The 15,296-nt window shown below is 54.2% G+C and overlaps 1 protein-coding gene across 1 annotated transcript in view; it reads left to right on the top strand.

The window, feature by feature from the left end:
- The window catches only part of PCSK1 (proprotein convertase subtilisin/kexin type 1), a 53,962-nt gene that overhangs the window by 2,709 nt on the left and 35,957 nt on the right, over window positions 1–15,296 (top strand). The window contains exons 2-6 of the mRNA XM_054178659.1: window positions 264–368; window positions 7,031–7,141; window positions 10,439–10,585; window positions 11,861–11,937; window positions 14,136–14,224. Of these exons, the coding sequence (XP_054034634.1) occupies window positions 264–368; window positions 7,031–7,141; window positions 10,439–10,585; window positions 11,861–11,937; window positions 14,136–14,224 (529 nt within the window). The remainder of the gene's footprint in view (window positions 1–263; window positions 369–7,030; window positions 7,142–10,438; window positions 10,586–11,860; window positions 11,938–14,135; window positions 14,225–15,296) is intronic.

Below are 15,296 nucleotides of genomic sequence, written 5' to 3'. Positions count from 1 at the left end.
GAACTACTGAGTGTCGCAGCAGGAAGCTCTGCTGCTTCTCCACCTTAAATGAAACCACTTTCTGCTAGCAGCACAGAGAGGCTGTGACAAACACTTGCCAAGGGGAGAGCATTTTTTGAGCTTGTACTAAAATAATCTCCAAGGCTCATTGCCTTGCTCTTCTGGTCCTGTAAGCAGGAGGAATTGGGTCTCAGGCTGTGGTTGCCAATGTGCAGTGGGGAAATAACCTCTGGATGGTGAAGGAGCTCCCTTTTGTCCTACAGATTGGATCACTCAAAAACCACTACCTGTTCAGGCACAGAAGCCACCCCCGGCGGTCTCGGAGGAGTGCCATTCACATCACCAAGAGGCTTTCTGATGATGAGAGGGTGAGTGTCAGATTTAAGCTTTTTCCCTTCCCTTCCCTTCCCTTCCCTTCCCTTCCCTTCCCTTCCCTTCCCTTCCCTTCCCTTCCCTTCCCTTCCCTTCCCTTCCCTTCCCTTCCCTTCCCTTCCCTTCCCTTCCCTTCCCTTCCCTTCCCTTCCCTTCCCTTCCCTTCCCTTCCCTTCCCTTCCCTTCCCTTCCCTTCCCTTCCCTTCCCTTCCCTTCCCTTCCCTTCCCTTCCCTTCCCTTCCCTTCCCTTCCCTTCCCTTCCCTTCCCTTCCCTTCCCTTCCCTTCCCTTCCCTTCCCCTGCTGTTTTAGTGCTGCCTTTGCAATGGGGTCACAGGCAGCCTCTCCTCCTTCTCAGAGCCTTAATGTATTCACCCATCCCTGCTCCTGCTGGAGAATACTTCATTATTCTGTCATTAGCAGGCAGAGCCTCACCCACCCTCTCTTACCCACAGTTTTTGTGTGCCAGTGCTTTCCAGATTAAGCTTTAAGATGTGCAGCACTGCAGAGGCATTTCAGATGACGATGTGGTGCTGATGAAAAGATAAATGAGGGGAAACTGGCTCTCAGGATGCAGTAAGTTTAGTCAGGCCAGGCCTGCTCAGCTACCATGAGAATTAGGTTTGTGACTGAACATTAACAACAAAAAAACATCCAAAAAACACAGAAAGGAGGGGAAAAGGGCTGAGTTTGCTGGGTTTGCTGCTCCTGTGAAGAGCTGAAGCTGCTTCTCAAAGGCTCCACCACACCTCCTAAAATTTGTAGTGGGATCCTGGGGAGAGGCTCAGGGATCTCTTGTGTGATCCACTGGTGAAGCAGACTCCTCATTTATTTGACTTTATGGAAGAGAGAGTCATAGAATTGTCAGGGTTGGAAGGGACCTCCAGGCTCATCCAGCCCCAACCCCCCTGCCATGGGCAGGGACACCTCACACCACAACAGGTTGCTCACAGCCACCTCCAGCCTGGCTGCAAACACCTCCAGGGCTGAGGCTTCCACCACCTCCCTGGGCAACCTGTGCCAGGCTCTCACCACCCTCATGGGCAACAACTTCTTCCTCACAGCCAAGCTCAATCTCCCCACTTCTAGTTGTGCTCCATCCCCCCCAGGCCTATCACTCCCTGACACCCTCACAAGTCCCTCCCCAGGAAGGGTATTTGTTTTGTCTGTGCTGACTCACAGCCAGCTAGGTTTGAAGATAGGAGCATCTATCTCCCTGAAAATGTTGGTTGAGCATCTTCCAGGTGAAATTTAGGAGAAATCTAGGTGAAGGTTACAATTTACCCCTACACCTATGTCATCATAGCTTTTGAGGGTGTCAGGGAATGACAGGACTGGGGGGGATGGAGCAGAACTAGAAGTGGGGAGATTGAGCTTGGCTGTGAGGAAGAAGTTGTTGCCCATGAGGGTGGTGAGAGCCTGGCACAGGTTGCCCAGGGAGGTGGTGGAAGCCTCCTGCCTGGAGGTGTTTGCAGCCAGGCTGGAGGTGGCTGTGAGCAACCTGCTGTGGTGTGAGGTGTCCCTGCCCATGGCAGGGGGGCTGGGGCTGGATGAGCCTTGAGGTCCCTTCCAGCCCTGACAGTTCTGTGATTCTATGATAAACATGGCTGCAGGCTCCAATGCTTTAGATTCCCCCAAACCAGAGCTTCCTGAGAGCTGCAGGTGATTTACTTGGTAAATTTGCTCCAATTTCCCCTTTTTATTTACCAGCTAAGTATGCAAATTAACTGTGTGAATGGAGGAGATGTAATTATGTCATTATGTGAGTGCCTGGGCACAAAGCAACCATGTCAAGGCTGTGTGGGTGATACGTGGACCCTTGCTCCCAGGAGCTGCTCCTCTTCAGCAGCAGCCTGTGTGTTAAAAGTAATAAATAAATAAAAGGTTTTAAATTCTCTGTCAAAACAAAAAAAAAAAAAAAAGGAAAAAAAAGTGGGGTGAGAGAAAAGGCAGAGAAAAGGAAAAGAAAAGGAAGAGGAAAGGGAATCCTCCTTGTGTTTGTGTGGACTTTTTATTGAATGAAAAAGCCAGCTCAAAGCTTGGCTCTGATCCCAACCTTTACCTGCTCCCTATAGATTGTGAGAGTGATTGTGGGAGAAGAGGGGAAGGCTGTGAGTAGCCTGCAGGGGTATGATTCCCTGCTGGAGCTAACTTCAGGACTGCTTTGCACATCATAGAATCACAGCACTGCCAGGGCTGGAAGGGACCTCAAGGCTCACCCAGTCCCAACCCCCTGCCATGGGCAGGGACACCTCACACCACAGCAGGTTGCTCACAGCCACCTCCAGCCTGGCTGCAAACACCTCCAGGCAGGAGGCTTCCACCACCTCCCTGGGCAACCTGTGCCAGGCTCTCACCACCCTCATGGGCAACAACTTCTTCCTCACAGCCAAGCTCAATCTCCCCACTTCTGGTTGTGCTCCATCCCCCCCAGTCCTAGCACTCCCTGACACCCTCCCAAGTCCCTCCCCAGCTTTCCTGCAGCCCCCTGCAGATGCTGGAAGGCCACAAGAAGCTCTCCTGGGAGCCTTCTCCTCTCCAGCCTGCACAGCCCCAACTCTCTCAGGCTGTCTCCATGGCAGAGCAGCTCCAGCCCTCTGCTCCTCCTCGGGGCCCTTCTCTGGACACCTTGCAGCACCTCCAGAGCCTTCCTGGGACAGAGGCTGCAGACCTGGACCCAGAGCTGCAGGTGGGGTCTGAGCAGAGTGGAGCAGAGGGGCAGAATCCCCTCCCTGGCCCTGCTGGCCACACTTCTCTGCATGCAGCCCAGGCTCTGCTTGGCTCTCTGGGCTCCCCCAGTCAGGATTGCTTTCAGCTTGGCACAGGGCCTCCAGCTTTCACCCTAGATGGATGGTGGTTGGATCCTCACCCATCTGCCAAGTGACAAACACTTGGCTTGTTTGCCTGACATATGTGCTGGGTGGTTTCAGCTCATTTCCCTCTGCAAGGTTTGTCCATGCTGGGAAAAGGGAAAAATACAACCAAAACAAAATCACACCAAACCAAACCAAACCAAACCATAAAACCCAAACCCAAACAATCCTCCAACCCCCAAACAACCAAACAAAGTCAACAAAAGAACCCCCTAACCCCCAAAAGACCAACCAAACCATAATGAATGTGGAAGTTGTCAGTTGTTAATTACTGCTGGGTGATGGAAGAGGCACAGCTTTGCTGTGGGCACAGGGAGGGAGAGAAAGGAAATTAAAGACTGGAGATTAGGAGGAAATTCTTGGCAGTGAGGGTGGGGAGGCACTGGAACAGGTTGTGGCTGCCTCCTCCCTGGAGGTGTTCCAGACCAGGCTGGATGAGGCCTTGGGCAACTTGGGCTGATTGGAGGTGTCCCTGCCCAAGGCAGGGGCTTGGAGCTGGATGATTTTGGAGTTCCCTTCCCACCCAACCCATTCTGTGATTCCATTTTCTCCTCCTGAGCACTCTGCAGAACAGGGCAGCACTAAAGGGCAGGTGCTGCTTGCACTGAACCTTTGCTCCCTGCAGCCTTGCCAGGAACATCTGAGAGCAGTGCTGGTGATCCTCTGCAGCTTTCATGGCACTGGGGCAGAAGATTTTCTTACCAGAACAAGCCTAAACCTCTGCATCTTCCTGGTGGGGACAGGTTCAGCTGCACCCTTCCAATCCAAACCAGTTCTGTGGCTCTGTGGAATCACTCTAACCTGTGCACAAAGGTTGCCTGGCCCTGGATGTCACTGGTGCAGGTTAAAAAGCTTCTATTTATAGACTGTTAGAATTGTAGTGGTGGGAAGAGACCTCCAAGGTGATTGAATCCAGCCTCACCCAACCACTTGCACATTCATCTGAGAATGGTTTGAACTGGAGGGGTGGGGGAAGACCTTCTGTAGAGTTCTTGCTGTATTTAACCACAAATTAAATCACCTGTGAAGGCTTTCAGTGGGTACTAAACCTTTGGTTTTTTCCCCCTTCATTTTTATTTCTGTCTTGGGTTTGTTTTGTTGTTTCCCTTCCCCAGTGCAGAATTCATTGCTGGTGGTGGTTTGTGGACACAGATTCACTTCTCTTTTGGTTGCCAGCCGAGCTCTCTGCAGAGACAGGGATTGAAAAGCTCTGGGAAGTGGTGGTTTATAGACTCACAAAATGGTTTGGGTTAGAAAGGGACCTCAAAGACCACCCAGTTCCAACCCCCCACCCCCTGCCATAGGCAAGGACGTCTCCCACCAGCCCAGGTTGCTCAAGGCCTTGAACTCCTCCAGGGAGGGGACATCCACAGCCTCCATGGGCAACCTGTGCCAGTGTCTCACCAACCCTCTCCCTCAAGAATTTCTTTCTGCCTTCTGTGACTTCTGTAGGGGCTTTAGCAAAGGGAGCAGGGTTGGAGAGCTTTCAGCAAGCATCTCTTCTCTGCAGCTGCCATATTGGTTGTTTTTTGGGGGGGTTGGTGTTTATGTTCTTCAACTGAATTTTCCATTAACCTCTCACCAGGAAATTGTATTTTAATCAAAGCAGTGCTTCTCTTTATCACTGTAATTTCTGAGTCACTCTTACTGTTGTTTCATCTGTATGGTGATAGATGTAGGGACCACAAAGCCAGCAGAGGAGGATGATGAAAGCTGCTCAGAAGTTGAAAGCAGAAGGTTAGATCCAAGCTGTCCTCCACTTTGAGGGCTTACAGCAAGATCTTGGCAGTCTTGCTGAACCTGAGTTTGCTGTGGGAACCAGGCTGGAAAAGCATCAGTTTGATCTGTGGTAGTGTGGCTGGCAATGAACCAACACTTCATTCCTAAAGGGGGATGATGACAGAGGTGTGAGCATCAGGGTTTGCTTTGAGCTGGGTTTAGTAATGCCCCCAGGGCAAAACAAAGTGTGGGGACACTTAAAATGCAGCCTGGTGGCTTGGAGGTGGCTGTGTCTGTGCATCAATGCTCTGCAGCTCCTTCTGTGGGTGCTTTAGCCAAACAATTCCTCAATCCCAGAAGGGTAGGGGTTGGAGGGGACCTCTGGATCTCACCCAGCCCAAGCCCCCTTCTCCAGCAGGGGCACCCACAGCAGCTTGCCCAGAAGCACAATGCCCAGGGCGGGTTGGAAGCTCTCCACACAGGGAGACTCCACAACCTCTCTGGGCAGCCTGCTCCAGGCCTCCAGCAGCCCCATACCAAATAAGTTACTTTGCTGAAGCATTTTGGCTTCCATTTGCCTTAAGTGGCATCATGCCAGGGAAGAAATCAGTCCAATATTTGCAGCTCACTTCAGAACACCACTGGGAAGGAGACCTGAGGGTCCACATGAGTAAGAGCATCATTAGGCTTGCTAGACTAAAGCCAGAGATAATCCTTCATCTTTCCTTTTAACTCCCAGTAGAAACAGATAGGGATTAAAGTGTAGGTAGGAGAGAGGAAAAAACCAAACCAACCCAAAACCCCCAAAACCCTGCCCTAGGCTGTGGCTTTGGTAACCACCACTGCTTCAGTGACCTTCTAACCATGCAGCACATTTCATATAACATCCTGCCTTGTGTGGCACTCATGAGCCCTGCTGTTAACTCACACCTCACCATTTCCTTCCCATTGATGCTGTGGTGTCATGATTCCGCCAAGTTCTCCGGCACCATGGTGTGAAGACCCCTCCTCTCTGCATCAAGCATTGCTCCTTTTACTTCATCAACATCCCAGGCTCAGAGGATGTCAGGGGTTGGAAGGGACCTCTGGAGATCTCCCAGTGCAAGCCCCTGCCAGAGCAGGAGCAGAGAATCCAGCACAGGTCACACAGGAACACATCCAGACAGGGCTGCAAAGGCTCCAGAGGAGGAGACTCCACAACCTCTCTGGGCAGCCTGCTCCAGGGCTCTGGCAGCCTCCCACTGCAGAACTTCCTCCTCCTCTGGAGCTGGAACCTCCTGGGCTGCAGTTGCCATCCACTGCCCCTTGGCCTCTGGCAGGCTGCAGCTGAGCAGAGCCTGTCCCCTGCCTCCTGACCCCCAGCCCTCAGCTCTTGAGAGACATTGATCAGATCCCTCTCAGCCTTCTCCTCTGCAGGCTGAACAGCCCCAGGGCTCTCAGCCTCTGCTCCCCAGGCAGTGCTGCAGGCCCTTCCTCATCCTTGTAGCCCTCCCTTGGGCTCTGTGCAGCAGCTCCCTGTCCCTCCTGAGCTGGGGAGCCCAGAGCTGGATGCAATCTTCCAGGTGAGGTCTCAGGAGGTCAGAGCAGAGGGGGAGGAGAACCTCCCTGGCTGTGCTGGACACACTCCTCTGAATGCCCCCCAGGACCCCCTTGTCCTTCTTGGCCCCCAGGGCACATTGCTGTGCCAGGCAGAACCTGCTGCCCACCAGCACTCCCAGGTCCTTGTCTCCAGGCTGCTCTCCAGCAGTTCCCCTCCCAACCTGTGCTGCTGCAGTTTGTTCTTGCTGCCCAGCTGCAGGACTCTGCTCTCATCCTTGTTGAGCCTCAGCAGGTTCCTCTCTGCCAGCTCTCAGCCTGTCCAAGTCTCTGAATGGCCTCACAGCCTTCATGTGTCTCAGCCAAGCCTCCCAGGTTGGTATCATCATCAAACCTGCTGAGCAGACTCTGTCTGTCTGTCCCCTCATCAGTGTCATTGATCAAGATGTTGAACATTTTGGCTGTCTGAGCAGAGCTCCTTATCCTCTGAGCCAAAGAAGACCAAACCCAGAGAGCCTCTGTCACGTTTCAGGTGTCGTGGGCAGAGCAGCAGTATGAAAAGAAGAGGACCAAGCGTGGCACTGTGAGGGACTCTGCAGAAGATCTGTTCAATGATCCCATGTGGAACCAGCAGTGGTACTTGGTAAGAGGTCCTTTGCCTGGGGAGATTGGGGATGGTGAGCTCCAACTGTGCTGCCAGCTGCAGGACCAGAGGTGTAAAGGAAGAAACCTTCGCACAGCATCCCAGAGTGTTTAGGGTTCGGAGGGACCTCTGCAGATCCTCCAGTCCAAGGCAGGGTCAGCTGGGAACACCTCTGCAGATCCTCCAGTCCAAGGCAGGGTCCCACAGGAACACATCCAGTGGGGTTTGGGATGTCTCCAGAGATGGAGACTCCACCACCTCTCTGGGCAGCCTTGTTCTGACTGCAGTCAGAGATAAAAATGAGCGATGTCTGCGCAACCTTTCCAGGCAGCCTTCTGTTATCTTTTAAATGTCACTTGTACAAAGGTTCTAGAAGACAGCTCAGGCTGCTGCCTGCAGTCACAGAATATTTTGGGGTTGGTAAAGGCCTTTTAAGATCAGCAAAGCCACCTCTTAACCCAGCACTGCAGGGTCACCACCAACGCGTGGCCCTCCGCACCGCACCTCTGCCTCTGAAATGCCTCTGGGGATGGAGATGCAAACAGCTCCCTGGGCAGGTTGGGCCAGGGCTTCACAACCTTCTGGGGGAAGAAATTGTTCCTCATGCCCAATCTCCACCTCCCCTGGGGTAACTTTAGGGCATTTCCTCTCATCCTGTCTCTTGTTCCATGGGAGCAGAGCCCAAGCCCCAGCTGGCTGCAGCCTCCTCTCAGGGAGCTGCAGAGAGCAAGGAGGTCTCCCTCAGCCTCCTCTGCTCCACACCAACCCCCCCAGCTCCCTCAGCTGCTCCTCCCCAGCCCTCTTCTCCAGACCCTTCCCCACCTTTCTTGCCCTTCTCTGCCCCTGCTCCAGCCCTCAGTCTCCTTCTGGCAGTGAGGGGCCCAGAGCTGAAGGCAGCACTCAAGCTGCAGCCTCAGCAGTGCCCAGCCCAGGGGCACAAGCCCTGCCCTGCTCCTGCTGCCCACACCATTGCTGCTCCAGCCCAGGCTGCTGCTGCCCTTCTTGCCCCCCTGCCCACTGCTGCCTCAGCTCCAGCTGCTGCCACCCAGCACCCCCAGGGCCTTTCCTGCTGGGCACTTCCCAGACACTCTGCCCCCAGCCTGCAGCCTTCCTGGGGTGGTTGTGCCCCAAGGGCAGGACCCAGCCCTTGGCCTTGTTCCACCTCATCCCATTGGCCTCAGCCCATGGATGCAGCCTGCCCAGGGTCCTCTGCAGAGCCTCCCTGTCCCCCAGCAGATCACCACTGCCACCCAGTTTGGTGTCCTCTGCAGAGTGATTTTCCTTTTAAACCTGTATTTTTGTGGGGGGTGTAAGCAAGCTTTGGCATCCAGAGGAGGAAAATTGACCCCATGTAGGAGCTGCTCCCCAAACAAAGCAACAGTGGCAGAGAAGGCTGCAGATGATTCACTGCTTCCAGCTATTTGCCAGAGGAACAGCAAACCAGAGGCTAGTAAACAGAAAGTAGTGATTCAGCACAACTGTTCCTAACCAAACCACTGCCTTAATTGCTTTGTCCATTAATTATTCTGCTCTGCCTAACCGGAATGTCAAAGGGATATAGGAGCACATGGAGGGGATCATTAACTCCATGTTCCAAGGCTCATCAGTAGGTTCACACTGGATATTAGGAAGAAGTTCTTCAACATGAGGGTGGTAGCAGAGTACCAGATTACATAAGAAGTTGGAAGGGACCTCCAGAGATCATCCAGCCCGAGCCCCCTGCCAGAGCAGGGGCACCCAGGGCAGTCTGCACAGGAATGCATCCGGGGGGGTTGGAAAGTCTCCACACAAGGAGACTCCACAACCTCTCTGGGCAGCCTGCTCCAGGCCTCTGTCACCCTCACACCAAAGAAGTTTCTCCTCCTGTTGAGGTGAAACCTTCTCTGTTCAAGCTTGTCCCTGTTGTTCCTTGGCTTATTGCTGTGCACCACCCCAGGCTTGGCCCCCTCCACCTGACCCCCAGCCCTCAGCTATTGACAGACATTGATCAGATCCCTCTCAGCCTTCTCCTCTCCAGGCTAAACAGCCCCAGGGCTCTCAGTCTCTCTCCACAGGGCAGATGCTCAAGGCCCCAGAGCCTCCTCCTGCCTCTGCTTGGACTCTCTCCAGCAGGTCTCTGTCTCTCTGGAACTGGGGAGCCCAGAGCTGGACACAGGCTTCCAGGGGTGGTCTCAGCAGGGCAGAGCAGAGGGGGAGCAGAACCTCCCCAGCCCTGCTGGCCACACTTTGCTTGCTGCCCCCCAGGACCCCATTGGCTCTCTTGGCCACAAGGGCCCTTTGCTGTGCCATGCAGAACTTGCTGCCCAGCAGCCCAGGGAGGTGGTTGAGGCCCCATCCCAGGAGATATTCAAGGTGAGGCTGGACAAGGCTCTTGGTACTCTGATCTAGTGGAGGATGTCCCTGCTGACTGCAGAGGGCTTGGACTCAAAGTGCTTTGGAGGTCCCTTCCAACCCAAACCATTCTGTGACTCCATGATTCTAAGATTCTATGACTTTTTGTGTTATCTTTGCAAGGTTTGAGAAAAATACACAAGTCCAGGCTGGGATGGTTGAGAGCTTTGGATATATGTAGTATTAGTGAGTAAAAAAGTTGACATACAAGGTCATGAGGGTGCTGGGTGGCAGCTGTATGAGACTGAGACACCAAGAAGGGCAGCAGCAGCCTGGGCTGGAGCAGCAATGGTGTGGGCAGCAGGAGCAGGGCAGGGCTTGTGCCCCTGGGCTGGGCACTGCTGAGGCTGCAGCTTGAGTGCTGCCTTCAGCTCTGGGCCCCTCACTGCCAGAAGGAGACTGAGGGCTGGAGCAGGGGCAGAGAAGGGCAAGGAAGGTGGGGAAGGGTCTGGAGAAGAGGGCTGGGGAGGAGCAGCTGAGGGAGCTGGGGGGGTTGGTGTGGAGCAGAGGAGGCTGAGGGAGACCTCCTTGCTCTCTGCAGCTCCCTGAGAGGAGGCTGCAGCCAGCTGGGGCTTGGGCTCTGCTCCCATGGAACAAGGACAGGACAAGAGGAGATGGCCTCAAGCTGTCCCAGGGCAGGTTCAGGTTGGCCATGAGGAACAATTTCTGTGGTGCCAGAGTGGTGAGGGATTGTCACAGGCTGCCCAGGGAGGTGGTGGAGTCCCCATGGCTGGAGGTGTTGCAGCAAGCTGTGGCCATGGCACTTGGGGCCAGGGTTTGGTGCCCATGGTGGGGTTGAGTTGGGGTTGGACCGGGTGAGCTCAGAGGCCTTTCCACCCCAAACCACTCTATGTTTGTGGGATTCTGCAACCCCTGACACTTTCTAACCCTTTCTTTCCCCCCCAGCAAGACACCAGGATCACTCCATCCCTGCCCAAGCTGGACCTGCACGTCATTCCTGTGTGGCAAAAAGGGATTACCGGCAAGGGAGTTGTCATCACAGTGCTGGATGATGGCTTGGAGTGGAACCACACCGACATCTACGCCAACTATGTGAGTCTGGCCATCACCATGGCATGCAACCAGCTACAGACTGACACCTCTGCTACAGGGACACTCATCATTGGCCAAGAGGGCCAATGGCATCCTGGCCTGTATTAGGAATAGTGTGGCCAGCAGGAGCAGGGAGGTCATTGTGCCCCTGTACTCTGCATTGGTTAGGCCACACCTTGAGTCCTGTGGCCAGTTCTGGGCCCCTCAGTTTAAGAAGGACATTGAGACACTTGAACGTGTCCAGAGAAGGGCAACAAGGCTGGGGAGAGGCCTTGAGCACAGCCCTGTGAGGAGAGGCTGAGGGAGCTGGGGTTGTTTAGCCTGGAGAAGAGGAGGCTCAGGGGAGACCTCATTGCCCTCTACAACTACCTGAAAGGTGGTTGTAGACAGGAAGGGGTTGGTCTCTTCTCCCAGGCAACCAGCACCAGAACAAGGGGACACAGTCTCAAGCTGTGCCAGGGCAGGTTTAGACTCGAGGTGAGGAGAAAGTTCTTCCCTGAGCGAGTCGTTCGTCATTGGAATGTGCTGCCCAGGGAGGTGGTGGAGTCGCAGTCCCTGGAGGTGTTCAAGGGGAGATTGGACGTGGCACTTGGTGCCATGGTCTAGTTGTGAGGTCTGTTGGGACAGGTTGGACTTGATGATCCTTGGGGTCTCTTCCAACCTTAGTTATACTGTGAGACTGTGATCTCCAGCTTGCTGCCTGCTCTCTTAAGTCACCTCCTGCAGTGCAGAGGTGCAAAGTTTGCCTTAGGCATGGGTTTGCAGCCCGGTCTGCGTCAGAGGCAGCTGAGCTGTTACTCAGCAGTGATGCTGGGGTATGAGTTGTTGCTGTTGTTGTTTGGTGCTTTGTTTATTGTGGCCTTTTTCAGTGTGTTTGGGGTTTTTGGGGGAGAGGGGGTGTTGTTTGTGGGTTTGTTTTTTCTCCCCTCCCTTTCAGTGGGGTTTAGTTCCCAGGCAATGTTGCATTCAGTGGCTTCAAGCTGAATTATTAAAAGCTCTGTGAAAAATTGATGGAATTCTTAATGTCCATCTGGGGTAGTCTCAGGACTATGCCTTTAAAAATGCCTTTAATCTTGGGGGTGGGGAGGGGAATTTTCAGCCCACCACACCACCCAACTCTTCCCAGCCTGATGGCTGCCAACAAATAAGCAAACACAGGGCTCTGGAACCCATTTTTTTCCTAACACACTTTAAAATGCATCTTTTTTTTTTTTTTTTTCTCCTGGTTTGGGTTAATTCTGACTTTATTGTTTGTCTTTTTCTTCATTATTCTAGGATCCAGAGGCAAGTTATGATTTCAATGACAATGACCACGACCCCTTTCCTAGATATGACCCAACAAATGAAAACAAGTAAGTAGCCTCCAAGCTGTGTGAATGAGAACAAACCCAGAGCATGGTTAGTTAGTGCCCTCACAGGATCAGAGGATGTGAGGGGTTGGAAGGGACCTCTGGAGATCTCCCAGTGCAAGCCCCTGCCAGAGCAGGAGCAGAGAATCCAGCACAGGTCACACAGGAACACATCCAGACAGGGCTGCAAAGGCTCCACAGAAGGAGACTCCACAACCTCTCTGGGCAGCCTGCTCCAGGGCTCTGGCAGCCTCCCACTGCAGAACTTCCTCCTCCTCTGGAGCTGGAACCTCCTGGGCTGCAGTTTATACCCCAGGCCTTGGGAGTGCTGGTGGAGGAGAAGCTCAGCCTGAGCCCCTAGTGTACACTGGCAGCCCAGAGAGCCAAGCAGAGCCTGGGCTGCAGCAAGAGAAGTGTGGCCAGCAGGGCCAGGGAGGGGATTCTCCCCCTCTGCTCCACTCTGCTCAGACCCCACCTGCAGCTCTGGGTCCAGGTCTGCAGCCTCTGTTCCAGGAAGGCTCTGGAGGTGCTGGAAGGTGTCCTGAGAAGGGCCCCGAGGAGGAGCAGAGGGCTGGAGCTGCTGTGCCATGGAGACAGCCTGAGAGAGTTGGGGCTGTGCAGGCTGGAGAGGAGAAGGCTCCCAGGAGAGCTTCTTGTGGCCTTCCAGGATCTGCAGGGGGCTGCAGGAAAGCTGGGGAGGGACTTGGGAGGGTGTCAGGGAGTGATAGGACTGGGCGGGATGGAGCAGAACTAGAAGTGGGGAGATTGAGCTTGGCTGTGAGGAAGAAGTTGTTGCCCATGAGGGTGGTGAGAGCCTGGCACAGGTTGCCCAGGGAGGTGGTGGAAGCCTCCTGCCTGGAGGTGTTTGCAGCCAGGCTGGAGGTGGCTGTGAGCAACCTGCTGTGGTGTGAGGTGTCCCTGCCCATGGCAGGGGGTTGGGACTGGGTGAGCCTTGAGGTCTCTTCCAGCCCTGGCAGTTCTGTGGTTCTAACTGATGCAGTGCTTGCCTGCTTGTCTATCAGGCAACACAAGAGTCAGTGCATCGGGGGAAAAAACCAACCACTCCAATCCATCAAAAGATAAATGTCCCATGAATAAGACATTTGAAAAATGACAATTTCTACTTTGTTAGAGGGTTATTTAAGAGATTAAAAAATGCCATTATCCTTCTTGTCCCAATGACATTCATCTCTCCCATCTGCATGTGTTACTGCTAAGCTTTATTAATGAGTCAATGGGGTACAGTCCAGAAGTGTTCAGCTGCTATCTGGCAGGTCTCTGGACTTCAGCAGACTTAAGTTAGGTGTTTATCATCTCATCACAGTGATCCTTTGGTCATTAAGGAGCTAAAATGCTGCTTCTTGAAGCCTCAGATAAATGTGTTTTGTGTCATGTGGATAGGACTCAAAATCCATTCAGGAACTGCACTGAGAGAGGAGAAGCTGGAGAGGAGCCAGCAATGGGCACTGGCAGCACAGAAGGCCAAGGGCAGCCTGGGCTGCATCCAAAGCAGCGTGGCCAGAGCTGCAGAGAGGGGATCCTGCCCCTCTGCTCTGCTCTGGGGAGACCTCCCCTGCAGGGCTGTGTCCAGCTGTGGGGACACCACCAGAGGAGAGCCCTGGAGCTGCTGGAGAGGCTCCAGAGGAGGCCAGCAAGATGCTGAGAGGGCTGCAGAAGCTGTGCTGTGGGGCCAGGCTGGCAGAGCTGGGGCTGTGCAGCCTGCAGAAGGGAAGGCTGCAGGCAGAGCTGAGAGCTGCATTTGCATCTCTGCAGGGCAGCTGCAGGCAGGCTGGGGAGGGACTGTTGAGAAGGGGCTGTGGGGCTAGGCCCAGGGGCAGTGGTTTGGCAGTGGAGCAGGGCAGGGTTAGGTTGTCCCTCAGGAGGGAGTTGTGCAGAGGGAGGATGGGGAGAGCCTGGCACAGGCTGCCCAGGGAGGTGGTGGAGGCTCCATCCCTGCAGCCACTCAAGCTGAGGCTGGCTGTGTGCCTGGGCAGCCTGCTCTGGCTGGAGCTGTCCCTGCTGAGTGCAGGGGCTTGGACTGGATGCCCTCTGAGGGTCCCCCCCAGCCTGATGCACTCTGGCTCTGTGATTGTGTTTGTTTAAAGGAAGGCTTCCACCAGATGAGGAAGGTCAATGATGAGCCTTTGTGTACATGACACAATGATGCTATGGAGATGTTTATTCTGTCACCATTTCCTCAGGCATGGGACAAGGTGTGCAGGAGAAATTGCCATGCAAGCCAACAACAGGAAATGTGGAGTAGGAGTGGCCTACAATTCCAGAGTTGGAGGTAAGAAAAGTATTGATGAGCATGAATCAAAAAAAGGCAGATCCTGAGTGCTTCCAGCCACCACCAGTCTGAATTGGGACTGATTGGTGTCCCTCTAGGACAAACAATGGTCTGGAGCAGGCTGAGGCTACAATGACCTGTTTGGGCTATGGTGCAGAGTGCTGCAGCTGTGTGACAGCATTAATTTAGCCTCAGCATAGCCTCTGGAATGATGATATCAGCTGGAATAGAGGTGTGATCTATAGCTGCAGCAACCACAATGTGGATGGTAAGGAGGAGATGGAGGATAAGGCCTTAGGGGTCTCAGGGGGTGACAAACTCCCCAGGAATCAGCAATGGTCCCTGGCAGCCCAGCAGGCAGCTGTGTGCTGAGCTGCAGCCAGAGCAGGAGAGCAGCAGCACAGGGAGGGGATTCTGCCCCTCGGCTCTGACCCCTCCTGCAGCACTGCCTCCAGCTCTGGAGCCCCCAGCACAAGAAGGACCTGGAGCTGATGGAGTCTCCAGAGGAGGACACCAAGAGGAGCAGAGACTGCAGAACCTCCCCTGTGGGGCCAGGCTGGGAGAGTTGGGGCTGTGCAGGCTGGAGAAGAGAAGGCTCCAGGGAGCAGCCTCAGAGCAGCCTTCCAGGACCTGAAGGGGCTCCAGGAGAGCTGGGGAGGGACTTGGGACAAGGGCTGGGAGTGCCAGGATGAGGGACAATGGCTTGGAGCTGGGAGAGGGCAGATTGAGAGTGGAGAGGAGGAAGAAATTGTTGGCAGTGAGGGTGGGGAGAGCCTGGCACAGGTTGCCCAGGGAGGCTGTGGCTGCCTCCTCCCTGGAGGTGCTGAGGGCCAGGCTGGATGAGGCCTTGAGCAGCCTGGGCTGGTGGGAGGTGTCCCTGCCCATGGCAAGGGCTTGGAGCTGGATGAGCTTAGAGGTCCCTCCCAACCCTAAACCATTCTATGCTTCATCTTGGGAATGATTGACTTCAGCAATGTTCTTCATCTCTGATATCATTATGATTAATGATGATTGATGATGATGATGATGATGATGATGATGATGATGATGATGATGATGATGATGATACCCA

Source organism: Dryobates pubescens, chromosome Z (genome assembly GCF_014839835.1).
Source record: "Dryobates pubescens isolate bDryPub1 chromosome Z, bDryPub1.pri, whole genome shotgun sequence".
Taxonomy (NCBI): Eukaryota; Metazoa; Chordata; class Aves; order Piciformes; family Picidae; genus Dryobates; species Dryobates pubescens.
Note: the sequence above shows the minus strand (reverse complement) of the source record. Positions and strands in the feature narration are given on the sequence as shown.